The sequence below is a fragment of the Prosopis cineraria genome, unplaced genomic scaffold, assembly GCF_029017545.1.
Source record: "Prosopis cineraria cultivar Desert tree isolate PC_DT_omini unplaced genomic scaffold, ASM2901754v1 PC10, whole genome shotgun sequence".
In the NCBI taxonomy this organism is placed as follows: Eukaryota; Viridiplantae; Streptophyta; class Magnoliopsida; order Fabales; family Fabaceae; genus Prosopis; species Prosopis cineraria.
The window spans coordinates 31947151-31965628 of NW_026555341.1; the positions used below are offsets into that span (position 1 = coordinate 31947151).

The 18478-nt window shown below is 31.9% G+C and overlaps 2 protein-coding genes across 2 annotated transcripts; one reads left to right on the plus strand and one right to left on the minus strand.

Annotated features, from left to right (window-relative positions):
- The first annotated feature begins 11547 nt into the window (after positions 1–11547).
- On the plus strand, positions 11548–14313 carry LOC129321919 (uncharacterized). Its single transcript, XM_054967898.1, has 3 exons — positions 11548–11730; positions 11815–11858; positions 11944–14313. The coding sequence occupies exons 1-3, from the start codon at positions 11617–11619 to the stop codon at positions 12293–12295; spliced, it is 510 nt and encodes a 169-aa protein (XP_054823873.1). The 5' UTR covers positions 11548–11616; the 3' UTR covers positions 12296–14313.
- Positions 12575–14251, minus strand: LOC129321918 (protein ENHANCED PSEUDOMONAS SUSCEPTIBILITY 1-like). Its single transcript, XM_054967897.1, has one exon. It carries the CDS (start codon positions 14188–14190, stop codon positions 12721–12723), a length of 1470 nt encoding a protein of 489 aa, XP_054823872.1. The 5' UTR covers positions 14191–14251; the 3' UTR covers positions 12575–12720.
- Positions 14314–18478: the final 4165 nt, after the last annotated feature.

Below are 18478 nucleotides of genomic sequence, written 5' to 3' on the forward strand. Positions count from 1 at the left end.
TTATAAGCCCACCAAAAATTTTAGAAGCAGGTCACATGATTTTATGATATACATATATATAATTATTTCTAAAAATATTTCCAAATTCTCTTATCACTATCATTTGTCTTTTTTTTTGTTAAATAAAAGGTTAAGCAAAAATCATACAATTGTAAGAAGGGGGGAAAAAAAAAGAAGCAAAGAGAACATTATACACTTTGTTTATCTAACTTGATCAATCTCTCCTCCTCTAACAAGAGAGGGACCATGAAATAAAAAGGAATGAATAAACCATAAGCTTCTCTAGCCAGATAATTGCTTTTTTTTTAATTGTTTATAAATATCCTCCAATTAGAGGCTACTATTTAAATATGATCAAGCATTAAATACAGACAAATGTTTCAATAGATATTATAAGAGATTAAACCTTCCCATTACACCCAAACCTTGTTGGTGGCAAGATACTCTCTTTGCTCCTTAATATGACACAAATTCAACTAATTTTACACTTATTAAAAATCATAGTTACGTCCTCAAATTTATTAAAAAAGGTGTAATTTTTTAATTTTACCTTTTTTATAATTAATAATAATAATAATAAATTATTATCTAGGAATTTAAACAAAAATAAATAAACAAGGGGTAAAAGTGAAAAAAAAATTAATTGTTGTAATCTTATATTAAAAATTTAAAAAACTTTCAAATTTTCCCTTTCATTGAAAACAAGAGATAGTAATTGCTTTAACTTAATATTCCCTTCAATCTAAAATATGAGTACATTTTAACAATGATTTGTATATCAATAAAATTTTTATTTTCATGAAAATATGTATTATTTTTTCTTTTTATTTATATTTTTAATTTATGATGAGTGAGAAGAATGTAATAAATTTAAAGACACCAAAATATACGTTAATAAATACAAGGGATAACATGACTTTTTTTGACAAATGCTAAGATACATATATTTTAGATCAAAATTAATTGAGAAAATGATTATATTTTTTGGGTAAAAAATGCTTATATTTTATATTGCTTTAACTTAAAATTTGAATCATCGTTGTCAAACTCGTGAATCAACCAAGTTCATTTAGTGAGTTCACATTGTTGCCCCTTCAAATTTGGTCAACTCACTTGAAGACATAATTTTTGTCAAACTTAGACGGACTCGCTGGTCAATCAAATGGACTCGTTGAAATCGAGGTCGGAATCGTGAGTGCAGGCGCGTTGCAATTTCAATTTTCATGCGCGAGTTTTGTTAAAAATAACAGGCCTTATCTGATTCGCACACGGGGTCACCTGAAGCAATGGAAGGAAAAAGCCGCCTTGCCATTGAGACTTGATGAAACCGTTAGTGCAAGCATATCAATATAATAATCAATTAATAAAATATGGAACGCCACTCTTTCCAAGAACACTAATGCTGCCACTCTTTCCAAGAACACTAATGCTTGGTTAAATGACTTTATGAAGAATGTTAGCCAATAAATGCAAATTTCTCTTAACCATAACCCCTTATTTTGTAATTAAGACTTTGCTTGCTAGTTTGAATTAAAACAAATATAAGCAAGTTTTTAGCATGATATAAAGCTATTGAGATGGAGTTATTTTTATTAAAATTAAGCTAAAAATGAAAGTTTAAATGAGTAGTATGAAATATAGTTTGGAAACAATAATTATAACATATAATATTATGTATAAATATTATGATTTGAATTGTTTAAATAAATTATATATATATATATATCACTTTAGTTATATAATTATATTTAATAGTTATTTATAATATATTGCCCTTTCTCTTTCTATAATTAATTTTCATCCTTTCTCTTTTCATATATTAAATAATGGATATTTTTAAAAATTTATATTTTTGCTTTAGAAAAATAAGGTTGTTAATGCTATGTTCGGATACATATGGATTTGGATTTAGATTTAAATTTGGGTCAAATTCAAATTCAAGTTCTATGTCAATTTTTTTATAGTTTAAAATCTTTTCTAAACCCATATTATTTTAAATTCTAACTCAATCTCTTTTGTAATTTGACCCAAATCTATGAAGGCTTGATCGACTCGCCAACGGTAATTGGACCAGACTGTCAAAGTTGACAAAAACAAGATGCCACTGTTGAATGGGACTAGATAACCGACTTCCATTGAGATTGAACTAACAGTGATGATGAAGATTGGATTGCCGATTTCCATAGGGATCGTATGGCTGACTTTCACTAAGACTAGGCCGATGGAGATGACGGGGACCGGAAGGCCAACTTTCTCTTGGATGGACAGAAAATGACCACAGGGATTGGACGATTGACTTCTACTAGGATGGGATCAATGGCAATGATGTGAATCAGACGGCTGACTTCTATTGAGATCAGATTGACGACGATCGCTGGGACTAAACTGATGGCAACCACCAGGACTAGACGACCAACTTCCATAGGGACCAAACCGATGGCGATGATGAGGACTCGACGGTTGACTTTCACTGGGTTCAATTTCAATGGAAGTCGGCCTTCCATTTTTGGTGGAAGTCGACCATCCTATTCAGGTCGTTGTTGTCGGTCTAGTCTTGTTGGACGTAGTTAGTTTGACCTCAGTGGTTGCCATTGGTATGGTTCCTATAAAAGTCGACCGTTTGGTCCAAGTCATCATTGTTCGTCCAATCCTGTGGAAGTCAATCATTAGTCTCGGTGGAAGGCAGCCATTTGGTCCTCGTGGTTGCCGTTGATCTGATCCCGATGAAAAGTAGAAAGTCCAATCCCAGTGGTTGTCATTAGTTCAGTCTTAGTGAAAGACGGCCATCCAGTTCTTATCATCACTGTTGGTTCGGCCCCAATGAAAGTTGGCCATCTTGTCTCAGTCATCGTTAGTGCTACAGTCCTAGTCAAAGTTGACTGTCTGATCTCAGTGAAAGTTGGCCATTCAGACCATCAACTTTAACCAGTCGTTCAAGTTTCTTTTAAATTCACATATAAAATTTAAAATTTAAAATTTTACTTTAGATCTAAACAAATGATTTTACTATTCTAATTTAAAATTTTTATATCATTCAAACAAAGAATTTAGAATCTATGAATTTCAATGTAAGATTTCACATATGATATTTTAAATTTAAATTCTCAAATGAAATCCATCCATCCAAACATAACTTAAGGATATTTAATGAGGTTTATTAGTATATAAAATTTTATCTAGAAGTGTCTTATAATTTAAGATAGAGGAAGTATTTGGTTGTCAAAGCTCCATTCAACAGCTCGAACAATGGATCTTTGATTTACAGTTGGAGCTCTGGCAACCAACAATATGTTTTTAAGCTGAGCAATATGATCATTTTATTTTAAAAAAGAAATTATGTCAAAACAAGAACTTGAAAACTCCAAGAAATTATAATATGCCTACTTTTCTCAATAAGGAGAATGACAATTAGGTATCAAAATTTTGAATTAATGGTAGTTAGATAATTAATAAAATTTTCTACAAAATAAATTGTAAATATCAATTTAAACAGTTTCAAATAGAAGTTCTTGTTACAATCAAAAAGTTATATTTGATGCTTAAATATTTATTTATTATTTATAACTGAAACTTTTGGATTTGTAATTATATGTATAGATATTTTCAACTAATTTTCAAAAAAATTGTTGGAGACTTAATTATCATTAATTCAATATTCTGAATTAAACTGTGATTCTCCCTTTCTCAACATACTGTGGAGAAGCCAATTGGGTTTGTTGAATTATGGTTTATTTTATTTCTATTAAAATAATATATTTGAAAACTGTAATAATTCAATTTCAGGCTTTTTAAAATGGAAATACATTCATTGACACTACATAGACTAAGGTACTCCCTTGTTTTCAAATATTAAAAATAATTAATTCAAATAGTTTAAGAAAGTTAGTTAAGTAATTATATCTAAATTAAAAAATTTAAACTAAATTATTCCTATAATTAATGAAATAAATTTTTTTAGTGAAAATAACATTGATGACTTTAAGAGGGATAATTTGAAAAAAAATGTAATAAATACTTTTTAAAATTTGCAGTTTTACTTATAAATAAAAATAAAGACACAAATGATTATTTCTCTTATATTTGAAAATAGAGGATAGGAAAGCAGCTTGCAGCCCAAAATGATGACTTAAACATTTTAACAAAACTAAATGTTGTGAGTGAACAGATGATATAAAAATAGTATACATATTTAATTATAAAATTAGAACAATGACAAAAAAAATACTCCTGAAATATGTAACTGGCATTAAGTATAACAAAATATGATAATTTTTTTCTGGTGCCCTTGTTTTAAAATTTGTCAATAAAGTGCAAGAACTAAATTAGTTACTACTTTATTTTGGGTAATGACTACTTTTATTGGGGAAATGACTAGAATGAAATAACAAATTACAAGTTATTCAAGGAAATTTTTTTTATTAGTGAAGTCCAGCAACTAAATATGAATAGTTTTCTTAAAAATTAATAGAACAGAATAGCAAATTACAAGTTCTAATTTTTCATCTTTTATTTTCTAGAAGGGAAAAAAAGTCCTTTCACATTAAAGCTAATTGACATAAAAGTTTATAGGAACTAAAAAATAATTATCACATTGGGCAATTCCTAATTATCATTTGCATATTTGATGACTCCCTATTTTGTGTTATATTTGACATATTTTTGGTTATATTTTGGGAGTTATCAATGGAAAAGAGAAGCATTTTCTTGCTTTTGTAAAGAGAAATTAACTAAGTGCCTCATATGAATTTATTAGAAAATTATTTAAAATGATGGAAATTACAGTAAGCAAATATTCCACTCATATTTATTAATTGTTGATAGGTGGATCATAAAAAAATTAAAGTAAGAAAGAGAAAGGAGATAAGAAAAAAGATAATTTTGATCCCAAGACATAAAAGCAAAAGTTCTTGTACATTGTCAATTTTTTTTTTTAGAATTGCTCACTAGTACCATGACACCACAAAAGGAGTGCCATGTCACAAGATGAAATTGCAAAAAAGGCACAATTTCATTTTCTATGCAAAATTATGCTATATAACTTGTTTTTCTGAACTGGAGAATGAATCTTTCAGCTGCTGCAACTGGAGAAAACCTTAGGAGAGCAAGAGGGAGAGTCTTGAAGCTTGGGACCAAAAAAAAGTGGAGTAATTCATTCTAACTCATTTTGTAAGTGTTTTCTTTTCTTCTTTTTCTTTATATTATGGATTCGAACCTTTTCTTTATTGTTATAGTTTTCATATCAGCTATGTGTAGCTAAATCTTCTTGTTCTAGAGGACTATGAACCTATTTAGGTAAATAACCTTTAATTTACTGTTTAGTTATTGAGAAATGAAGTTTTGATTATTTGTTCTTGGGCTACCTTGTTTTTGTTTAGAGTTTGCCCGCCATTAAGTGAGATTTAAGCATTTGCATTAAACCTTGGAAGAGAAACACAAATTAGACCTTGAGAACTAATAGCCTATGTAACACTTACCTTGAGTGTTATCCAAAAATTACATAATTCAAATAAACTAAGTGTGGTTAAGAAGTTGATCTTCTAACCAACTTAAGAAATAAATCATTTAAAACCTTAAAAAAATTATAGGTTTTACCTATAGCGCAGGGAAGCAAGCTAGACAAAAGTAGAATAAAAAGATGCTGTCATGACAGCATTAAATTGCTGTCATGACAGCCCTCTTGAGCCAACTTTTGGGAGGCGCCATTCCGTTATTCAACCTCTGATTGAAGTGATTTTAAAGCTAACACGTCACATTCAAAGGGTACTATAAGTGTACCAAATTTTAAAAAGATCCAACGATCAGATTAAAAATTAGACATGTTAAAAAATTGACTATTTTTGCTATCATGACAGCTAAAGCACCTCCGGATTAACTTTTGGGGTGCACCATTTCATCATCCGACCTCTGATTGGAGCGATTCTAAGTCCCACATGTCACTTGTAAATATTACTATTAGCATACCAAATTTTAAAAAGATCTAACGGACGGATTAAATTTCGTGCATGTTGCAACATCAACATATATTACTGTCATGACAGCTCCTCCGAACCAAATTCTGGAGTGCGTCGTTTCTCCGTCCGATATCCGATCGAAGTGATTCTAAAGCCCACATGAAGCTTATAAAAAGTTTTACTTGTGACCTAAATTTTAGAGAAATCCAACGATCGAATTAAGATTTGGACGCCCGGATGTAAAAGTACAGATTTTTGGTTAAAATCATTTTTAAAATTGTCTAAATGTCATTCTAATGGTCACAAACTTGTGAGAACACTTTAGACACATCAAATAGGACTAAAAACACCTGATAGAATATTTAAATGATAGAAAAACCCTTTATATCAAAATTTGACCACTCGGGTGCCATTTTTCAAAATGAACCCTAAACCTCTAAAATGTACAAATCACACAAGAGTGGCCAAAAACTATTCTAAATATCATATACACATATGAATACACATGCTAAACATTTTCACTTGGCTCAAAGATCTCTGTGGAGCCCACGTACCCACTCTCTCTGTCCAAGGTATATGTTTGCTCATAACACACCATTTGCAATGTAACCACTTTGCATTTGTTTGTGAAATCACATATATATCAAAATAAATATTTGCTTGTAGTGGAAACTTGGTCTACTAAATAAATCCATCAAAACCACATACCATAGCCAAGTTTCCTAACCACAAGTCTACAAGCAATCAAAAATTCATACACAAGCCATACAATCCACACATACTCACGCACATATACATAATCATATTCTACTGACACCCTAATCTTAAATATATTACAATAAATTTGCATAAAAGAAAGGGGTTACAGTTCTTTATAATTCACAAATAACCCCTAGCTCTGCTCCTTTCCCCATCCTCCACTGGTTCCTTTGCCTGGACCTAGAATATTGAAAAGGGAGGGGTGAGACAACCACAGTCTCAGTAACAGAGAAATCTACATTGATTATTACAAAGCAAGCCATAATCGAATAAGCGAATAATAAATTCAACATAGTATAATTTAGCCATTTAAAATGCATAAATGCATGACCTAGGCCAGTATGGCCTTTTATGACCAACAAAATGCCTCCTGGCATTCTTTAACTCGCAGGTAAACCTTATACCTACTTGTATCTCCACAGGCACAAAACATAATCTAAGGCATGATCTAATCCACTGAATCGCTTATGCCTCTTCGACGTGAATCCTGAGCAGTCAAAGCTAACTCCCTCCCAGAGCCAGCCCGACTTACTTTCCATATAAGGGTTACCTTGGCCTAGGCACTTAACCTCACACTTCATATGTCAGATTCCCTCCCCCACTGGAAGGTGTCGAACACTTAATATGCTAACCACTTTAATGCATTGAGGCCATAATACGTAAGGAAACACTGAGTACTGGCAGTGTGCCATGGAATATCAAAAGTCCACACTTTCTCATTGGTGAACTCCCACCGAGATCATGCCTTTTATTCGTGTCTATCTTTCCCGAGTATTGACCACTTCAACACTCTAAGGTAGTATAACATTTATAAATCTCCCTTAAATGGTTCCTTAGCCTATCTAAGGTACCTTACTTAGTTATGCTTCCTTAAGTGCAACTTCTATTCCTTATGATTATAATACATGTAAATAAATCTTGTTTCTATAAAAACATTATTGTTAAACAATTAGAAAACATATTAATACTATAATCAAAGTAGTATCCCATAACCCCTTATAAAGCACATTTAATCTTTTAAAACATGTAATGCATGATAGTTAGTAATATTTATTTAAAAATAGCTAAAACAAAGTAATAAGAAATATAAATTCTTCTGTTACCTCAACTCTTTGGTACCAAAAGGGTTCTTCTTGTACAAAATAGGGCTCGGCTTGTTCCTTAACTTCTGAACAAATTTCACCAATAATTCCTACAACATATAAGTGATCTACATCACTTATCATGTCAAATAGCATTAATGAAGACTATAACTCATACCACACAACTTGGGTCTATGAGTCATAATCCATCCTAATGGTCCATATATTAAACCAATCATTCACATAGTATCACTTAACCACCAAAACCATTTATTAGCCATCACTAGGCTAATTTTCAATTTATATAATTTTTAATCAATTAAAAACTTTCACTTAATGTCACCAACTTTCACCATTAGCCCTTATAATAAAAATCAAACCTTAATTTAAATCTTATTGGGCTCAAATAGCAAAATTATAACTAAATCAATAGGTTTAAACTATTGAGGAGTAAAATCCAACCTCTCAGGGTTTAATTTGTGCCCAAAACACCTCTTTTCATTCAATTATCCACTCAAAATATTAGATTACTATATAAAAACTCAAAACATTCTCCTTAGGATCCAAATAAACAAAAGCTTACAAGAATAAAGCCTTTTGGATCAAATTTCAGAAATTTCTTTTTCCAAAATTGAGAAAAACAAAGAGAAAGGGAAGAGGATTGAAGTAGTGAGTTTACCTATCATGTAGCCGAGCTCACAACGGCCGCAAAGCCTCCTAGATCTGAGCCTAACTCCCTCTCTTTCTCCTTTCTTTCTCTCTTTTGTTTCTGCATTCAGTTTTTCTTTAAAATGCTGATCTAAAAGTTTGGGAAAAATTACAAGAAAAGGCCCAACATTTTTTTATTATAGCACATAAGCCCGGGTCAACTTTCTTTGGTAATTTTTTCCATAATTAAAAATAAAATAAAAGCAAACTTTTGCTAAAAAAAATTCAAACTTTGGACCTCTATCAAATTATTTTAAATTTTAATTTAATTATAGATATTTTATTTAATTTTTTTAAAATAAATCCAAGTCTTAAAATTTTTTAGGATGTTACAGCCTAGGATTAGCTTAGCTCATTTGCCATTAGAACAGGAATGTACCTAATGGATCTAGGCAATCCTTATAGGTTAGGGTCTCTAATGCAATTAATTAATTAAGGTAATATTTTTCTTTAATTGAATTAATTAGGGTCCTTAATAATTGAAAGATACTTTAAATTAATTTAGATTCTCAAATTATTAAAACTGAATTTCAAGACAATTAATGTGGCAATGAAAGGGTTAGTAAGCAACTAGGAGATTAGGACTCTAAAACACTCTTTTTTTGGTTGACTTTAGTTTATTTGTGGATTGATAGTTATTTTAATTGATTATTTTTAATATTTTTATTTTAATTATTCTAAAATCAATCTCAAGTTTTGTTTGCTAATGTGAATGAATTTAGAAATTTAATGCATAGTCACTATTTTAATTAATTCCCTGAGGAATCAACCTTAATTTATCACTAGCTTCAATTGTGATTCGTACAATTGCAATGTCTCTTAATTTTTGTGGAGTATTTTTTTTTTTTGTCATTTTGCATTGAAATTATTAAGAGATACTTCCTCCATCCCTCAATAATGACATTTTACAAACTTATTTTTTCCTAATAAAAATATAAATATCCAAAAATACTCTTCATTTAATATAACTTTAGTATTACATACTTAATCATTACATTATAATCATTTCAATTATGAGATGAGATGTAAAATATTTTTAATAATTATTATTTATAAATAAAATGATAAATACTGTTAAAAATTAAATATATTTAATCATTTAAATATTATTATTTGCAAATGTTCATCCAAAATATATAAATTATTTTTAAATATTAATAGCTCAAATTAATTTTTCATAAATTTATAAATGACTTGTAAATTGTGTGTAAAGATTTGTAAATTACAATATTTATTAATAAATTAAAAAATGATCATATAAGAAAATTAATATTGACAAAGCTCCTTAAATTTTTTTAGGTCATTCTCCTAATTTTTTGGTTAGCTAATAATGGAGATAATTTTGATAATTTTTAAATATTAATGAAATCTAGCGACTACAGTTAAGGTACTTATTGGTGATTGTGCTTAAGCCACTCAATGGATATAAATCACCCTTTTCTTGATGTGAAACAAGAAGAGAGTGGGGGTAGAGAAAGAAGAGAGAAAGGAAGGGGAATACCAAAACTCTTAGAAAACTATTATTTAATATAAATACAAATCTAGCTCTATTTATTATTATCTTAGATATTAATAGAATAAATAATAAATTCCTATTCTAATGAATAAATATCCTTATTTAAATATCTTTAATGGATAATCTTAATATCTTAGATAAATCCTAATTATCCTAATTAATCATTATCTCATATACTATCATTGCTCTACTAAAAGGATTTAAGTTCTCCAAGGTTGAGATTTATGATTTTTTAAATTTCTTTTTTATATTCTTAATCTCATTTTTATTATTTTTATAAACTATATATAAAATATTTTCTCTCTTTCTTAAAAAAAATAACTTTAATGAAGGTCATGAATTTTTCATTTTGAAGTATCCATTCCCCTACCCAACACTCTCAACCTGTCAACCAAACAGGATCTTAACTCCCTCAACCCAAAATTTAAAAAAGAAAGAAGAAAAAAACGCACACTTTTACTTTAATTAAATTGCATGTTACTCTTCTCTAACTGTTCTTTTGTAGAAATTAATTTCTGACGAACATGTATTTCTTCCCGGAATTAAATAATTTTATTGATTATTGGCATATTAAATTGGCAATATATAACTCAACGTTCGAGCTTTAGATCATTTTAATTAATTTCATCATCAAGGATTTTAAATGGTACCGTGTCCCACTTTTCGAATATATATAGATATCTCACCCTTTTCTAAGGATGAGTCCCTTGACTTGTGGCAATTCTGAGTCTCAATAAATGTACATATACATGTCTATTCATTCATGATCACCAACTAACCAAAAAAAAAAAAAAAATCACCAACCAACGAGAGGCAAAAAAATAACTCCATCACTTTAAGCTTCAAAATTGAAAAAAATAAATATATAAATACCAAATATGACAGAGATATTGAATTTCAGAGATAACAAAAGGATCCTTAAACTCCCTTGATTATAGTTTATTTAAATGTGGAGATGTAAAGAGATTGAAATAAAATCTATATTTAAATTAATGATGAAAATAAAAGTATCCAATTACATTGATTGCAACTCAAAGTTAAAAGTGATTCTAAGACTAATAAAAAATGCAAGGTAAATCTAAAAAGTAAATTGGCTTTGTCTGAAAATGATAATATTGTTTCCTGATGATGACGTTCTTTAGTCCTTTTATAAGCATTAACTTGACACCCTTATGATTCGTGGCACGTAAGATGATCACGTTATATTCACTCAACGGTCCTTAATGTCCAATTGCCTTGAATCTTGAGGGTTACGTCTAGTTCATGAATGACATGCCCTTCTCTTGGAAATGAATTGAACTATGCTTCTTGGGCTTGTCATGTCATTTATCTTAGCTCTCTTCTTTGCTTTTGGGCTACCGTTTCAACTTTAGGTCCAAACAATGCCCCCTTGCGTGTGAGAGGCTGATAATCTTATGCTACGTGGCACGTTTGAATGGGAATCGATGCGTCGTTTTGTTACCTCCAGCCTCTCAAGAGTATAAGCCTCCCTGTCTACATCAATCATTCCCCTTGCTTCTTTGTACTCCCGGCTCTTCCTTGCTCTTCAAGCCTCTTTGCTCTGTCTTCTCGCATTCTCTCTTGTTCATCTCTTTCAACAATGGCCTCTCAAATTGATGTTGCCCAGAATGCTCGAGCCATTATACCTGCCAATCTATCTAAGGATTTGGTCGCCATTCGCAACCCGCTTGGACTGCCTCAAAATGCCGCTCTAGTAAGTATTGATCTTTCTACATTTTTCTCTTTTTCTCTGGTTCTTTTTTTTTTTTTTTTGAAATGGGTCTTTTTTCTCTGGCAGGAATCTTCGACTTCCCTTAGGCTCCTCGCCTCTCTTCGGTTCCAGTAAGTGTTTTCCTCTTATGATCCATTTCTTTATTCCTTTCACTTGCTTCAAATTTTAAATTGTTCTTGCGTTTGGCTGAGCCAGAGCCGTGTCTCACTGTCTTAAAGCCCTCACTCTAGTTACAAGCTGGCACTATTCTCTTGAAGCTGCTGATCCTGATTGTTTTTACGGAGTTAATTTCCAAGAAAAAACTTCATCTGCCTACAATGTCGATGGATGGGTCTATGAGTTTCCAGGCAACCACTCAATGATCCATAATGCAGAGCTGCTAGGGTGGGCTTTTTGTATACCAGGTTTTCATCCCTGTTGGCTAGTTCAAGAAGATAAGACCGCTGAAAAAACCTCCATTGTTTTCTCAAAAACGATGGGTTTTCTTTTCCTGCGAGAATCCACAACATGCTTCATACTCCATCGACTTCTTTGCAAGTTCGAATGAATGGAGGTTTAGAAGCATTTCTTACCCAGCATGCTTACCGGGTTCATTTCTCTGTCACTTGCAATTTTGTGAATCAGTAATTGGGTGAATGATTTCCTTCTTATTGCGGTTATGGTTGTGTCCTGTCAGTGTTTTGTAGTTGCTGTCTTTTTTTTTTCCCTTGTATATTTTTAGTGTTGTATGGGATGTCAGGGATTTTATCATATTATTATGTCGTTTTCCATTACATAAAGATGACGCTATTGACTTGCACACACACACACAATATGAAATACAATACATGAAAACGAACAAATTAATTAATAAATACGACAAACTTATCATAAACTGTAATGCGACTAGGTAAAACATAGATGCTCGATATACACTTGCGTACAAAGATAACAAATGATATGCAAAATGTTACATCAAGTTCTCTCCTCCTTTCACAGTCGACCTCGTGCTAGTTTATTGGATAACCTTACTGGCTCCGGCGGCGACACCGCATGCATGAACTCAGGGTCTCTTCCCATAGTTTCTAATATTTCATAGGACATGCAAAGCTCAATGTCAAAGCTACCTTCTTCTGCTCCGGCATCGGCCACCAGGTCCCAATCATGCATAAAAGCAGGGCCACGGCGAATTGCTGCCGGTCTTCCCCAGCCGAAGTCGATGGCGTAAAAGTTGATTCTTGTGCTGCTGCCACAATTCATAACCTTCCCAATTATGCCACTCTGTAAACGCACCATGGGATTTGGGATCAAAGCTTCAAAGTCCATCTTGATCTTCTGCTCTGTGTATTCCGAGATCTTCTTGTTCATCTCCAAAGCAAATTTTCCAAGTCCTCTATCACCCACCAGGTCTCTTACTTTCATCATCACGCTAGCAAATTGCACTGTGTTTCCGAAATAGCTTTCGGGAATTGGTGGGTTTGAAATTCTGGACCTAGCAGATACAAGGAATCTGAAAGCGACTTCTTCTTCGGGATCAAGATTCTGATTTTTTATCACAGATCTCCAAATATGGCTGACGACAGCTTGCAGAGAGGAGATTTCATTGCTGACCACACCATCGTCTACCACCTCTGATAGAGCTTTTGCTTTGAGTTCAGCAATTTTTTGTCTTTTAAAGTGGAAGATCCTCTTCGAAATTGGAGGTGAAAGATGAGAATAAGCAGATTCATCAAGATAATATTCCTTCATTATTTGTTTGAATCGTATTCGTATGGGGCGTTCAATATCAGCACGTGGAAACCAACGTTCAAATGATGCAAGCTTCAAATCCGACCCTAAGTGGTTCAAACGATTTCGGCTAATCTCAGCCCAAGTGTTCAAGAAATTCCAGTATGGCTTCACTTCAACAAGACAATGGTTCATCGAGCAAGCGATGAAGATGCCGTCCACAAGCTCCGTAACTTGAACCGCCATTAATGGGATATGAGTTGCTTCGAAGTTTTTCGATTTGCCAAGTGGGAAGAAGGACTCGACGATCGGAGGAACATAAGTTGGTTCGAGGATGTCGGCCGTTGTAGTGTTCTCTGCAATTGCATGAACAAAGCTTGCTCCAGCGTTGTTGCAAGTGATGAAGACTGAAGAGATGCCATCATTGTCGGCGTCGGGGACAATAGCAAGACGGCCGGCGAGCGGCAAGAAGAAGTTGAGGGTGGCAGAAAGAGAGCCCTTAAGGTGCTGGATCACTTTGTCTGTGTGATACGAAGAAGAAGAAGAAGAAGAAGAAGAAGATGATGATGATAATATGGTGGGTTTGTGGAAAAGAAGGCCCTTTTGACCATACTCGAGAACTATGAAACGAAGATCCCATGGATTAAGCTCAATTCGTGCAGGTGAATCGCCATTCATATAAACATGGCTTCGTGCTTGGATTGTAGTATTGGAGATCACTCTGGTCGCTGCCATGGGAGAATTTGAGTGTTTTTCTGCAATTGCTAGCTGTCATTAATTAATAACGTACTACAGAAGTAAACCATATTCTCTTTTATTCTGATCTACTCTTAAAAGATGATTTAATGTTACGTATCACCGGCCGTCACATGTTGATGTCCAATTTGATTTTGAAATTAGATTAAATTCGCTCAATAATTAATGAAACAAATTTATCTCGTGAAAATAAACATTGACTTTATAGGAGATAATTTGAAAAAAAAATATGATAAATGCTTCTTGAAATTTATAGCTTTGCTTATAATAAAAAGCATATGATAGTTTCTTTTATAATAAAAAGGTGGAAGGAGTATTTCAAACCAAAAATAATTGCTACAAAATACCCTATATTATAGTAAGAGTGAATATATGATTATATCATAGAGTACATAATTTGAAATCAATGAATAAATTAACCAGTCATCTTACTTATGCCACATGGTGTGTCACATTCAAATATATTACTTTATGGTGCCAATTGCCAACTATTAACGTGTCCCTTGATAATTGAAGTACATTTTATAATTAACTTTTAAATAATATAGGTTTTATTATTTACAAATTTTAAGTAATAAAACTTGTTTTAAATTTTATACTCACTAATACAAAATGGTCTTCCATTGTTTTAAGCCCGGTCTCAACTTGCCTGGCCAAGATGAAAAAAATGTAATGGATCATAAAAAAGTCCACAGCTGATACAAAAAGATTCTCTAAGTTCTGTTTTTTAGGCCGGTCAACGTTTCTATAGTAATATTTTAAGAACTTATTGAAAAGATTCTAAGGGATATTCTTAATGCATGGCCGGGCTATATGAACTCATAATTCGTGTGATCCTTCAACTTTATTTGGATTTCTGGTAAAAAAAAAAAACCTTTATTTGGATTTGGACGTTTTGGGTTAGAAAGTGGACAAAGAAGAGACAATGAAATGGAGTAATAAATTGGACTAAGCCCAAAAGCTCTCTGTTTTATATGTGTATAACTTTATACTCTCATTGAATAAACCGTGCCTAATTCTAATTTATTTTGATTTTTTTAGCCCAGTTTCACTACAGGCATCGTTCTTATCATTATAAGAAAGAATGACAAAAAATAATGACAGTGCTACGGTATTCAAAGTTTTTATTTGAAATTTTTAGCACTCTAAATGCTATAAAAATTTTGAAAAGTTCATAATTTCAGATAAAAAGTAATGTAAACAGTAAAAGTGGAATAAATACACCTGAAGTGGCTGCTACCTTAAATTTATGATTAGTGGTTTCGGTGTTAATTTCAATTAGATCGGAAGCAAAAAATGCTAATAAGTAGAAATTATTTGGCAAATGAGTAACAATGAAACAAGTTTGAGCAGCAAGGTAATATTTGCTTTTAAAAAAGAAAATAATGATAGCAGCAATTTGACTAAGAGGAGGAAGAAATGAGAATTGTTAGATGCTAACAAAGTGGTCCCTATCCATTCTATACATTGTGGCAGTATGTTAATGTTACCTCTCTGAACGGCTAATTGATATTAGGAAATGAAAATGATTGGTACAGTAAAATGCAAGATAATGAATTTTTAATGGAAAGATATAATTAACAATAATACTTAACAGTAAAAATAATGACCGGAGTTATATATATAGAGTATAAGTAAAAATAATGACCAGGCAATAAATTTTTTAATCTGCCTAATAAATTTTTTGGTGGGGTCAAAATGCTCATGATGGCAACAAACTACATTGGAAGAGTTGGGAAGGAGGTTTGGGTTCTAGAAACTTCCAATGCTTTAATATGGCTTTGCTTGCTAAAACAGTCTAGAGGATAATTTAGAGACCTGAGGAGCTTCGGTGCCGGGTCCTTAAGGGGAGATATTTCCCTAATTGTTCTATTTTGGAGGCAATAAAGGGGAGCAAAACTTCTCTTTTATATTTACCAAAAAAAAAAAATTTCTCTATCATTTTCCTTGGTCAACGATTCTCTAGTGTTGAGTAGAAGGACGGTAGTGGCCGGAGAGCTTTTCTCTCTTATTTGGAGAGCTTTTGTTTCTCTTTCTTTTAACCTAGCCGAAAGATTTCCAGGGACCTAAAGATCTAAGCCAGGAAGCTGAGACGAGTTGCTATGGTAGCTAAATAATCATTGGTTAAGACCTAAGGAAGTTGTTCTGGTTGTTTCACATGGTGGAGTACTTAAGAAGGCCAAAAATGTGTTGGTGAAAAGATTTTCCTTGAAGTGTGTGTGAAAACAATGGCTTGGAAGAGGAAAAGATTTTAAATGGCGCTCAGATATTCTTGGAGATATTAATTTCACGGCTGCTGATGACTGTGGGGATACCTTGGCAATGAAAAAGAAAAAAAAAAATCAAACTCTATTCTTTTGGCACATGTTCTGGCCCTTCACTGGAAGCATTGTTTGGGGTAAGCGACTGGTATGGAACTTTTGAAGGTCCAGCATTAAGAAAGGCTTTTTATCGTCTTACAATTTGGAGTTCTTTTGGTTCCGAGCTTTCCTAGTTTTGTAGTCTAACTAGAAAACCAAATTTGGGATTTCTAGCTAATCTTAACCCTCTCCTTCAATTATACGATCGTGAAGCACACCATAAATTTCCACCAGTCAGCATGTTTATTAATTTTCTTCCTGTAGTGCTATATGCCTGCTGGTCGTTCCTTGGGTCATCTTCTTCGGTGGGTCTGTAGATTTTTTGAATGCCTTCTTCAACATTTCATCGTTCTCATGTGTCAACCAGAGAATCTCTTTTCCTACGGGAACCCTTTCCTTGCTTCATACTCTTTTAGCTCTTCAATGGGCTTTGATTGATTGGAGTTTTTGAAGCATTTGTCTAGTGGCTCTCTTGGGTGTTTGTTCTTTCGTGGATCTATTTGTCAAAAAAAAAAAAAAAACTAATAAGCCACAATAAAATAGTTTCAAATAATAGAATAAAATAAGAGCACAACATAAATGAAGTGAAAAGTAGAATTGATATTATTAGAATAGCATTTTTGTATTAACTTTAAAATAAAATAATTTGGGATGGCCATGATATTTTTATGTAGATTTTTTGTAATTATAATTATGATACAGTTAAGATGAATTAAGTTTAAAGAAGTCTTGGAAATAAATTTAAAAATGATGACAAAATCTAATCTAACAGAAAAAAGCCGTGAAGAGACTCGAATATTCATAATAGGATGAAATAATACACACCCCACAAATACATGATCGGACGTCACTTGATCATTCTTGAAGTTTTTTTTTTTTTTTTCTATAGCAAGACCTAGACAACCACTAAATTGATTTGTTACCCATATCACCTAATGATAACCCTAGTGGACACCCGTTTATTAATGTGACTACCAAGAATATGAATATAGGCTTGATAAATTAAATATTATATTATTTACAATGTTTATTAATAAGAATAAACATGCATGCTTGTACTTAAAATAATATGAAATAAATAGAGTTAATAAACCTAATGGGTAGGTCTAAATTTATACAAAGTGAGCATTAAATAATCTAGAAGTAGAAGATAAGAGTTAAAATGTGTGTGTTTGACAATGTTAATGAGGGTTAAATTGATAAATTGTAAATTAAGCTCTTGGACACCAATTTAGTTTGAAAATTCAAGCTTGGAAGCTATAATATTGAGGGGTGAATTTTTAACCTCTTAAAAGTTTGGGACAACTAAGGGAACCCTATTTTGGATAGTTGTATGTTAATTATAGTATGATGTGAATCTTATGTTTAACATGCAAATTATGACTTGTGAATGAGTGTATCATGTAATAAAATTTTGCATTTATATAATTACTTTAATGTGCATTAGAACATGCAAAAGTGATGTTCAAAATGAATTGCATGTTTATAATGTGCTTATGTGATATAAATGGAAATGAGACTTGATGTTCATTTGGTAGTGCATAGTCGTGAGTCCAATGTGTGATTGTGATAATCAATAAATGAGAATGTAAAAATGAGTGAGTATCATATATGACATGATCAGTGAGCGGGAGTTTGCATGGGGATTGAGAGTAGAAAAAATTTATATGATATTTAAGCTGACTTCTAGCGTACAAGAGTATAATCTTATCCTACACTTTATCAAGGGACTGTCCTATAGTTTATCGAGAAATTGAAACCTAACTTTTTCCACAAGTTTATTAAGGAGAATAGCATAGAGTATACGACATTTTAAAAATTTAAAAGTAAAAAAAGCCATGATTTGAATGTGAGTCATATAATTTTTAATCAAATTACGCTTTATAATTGATAAATTTAAATATTTT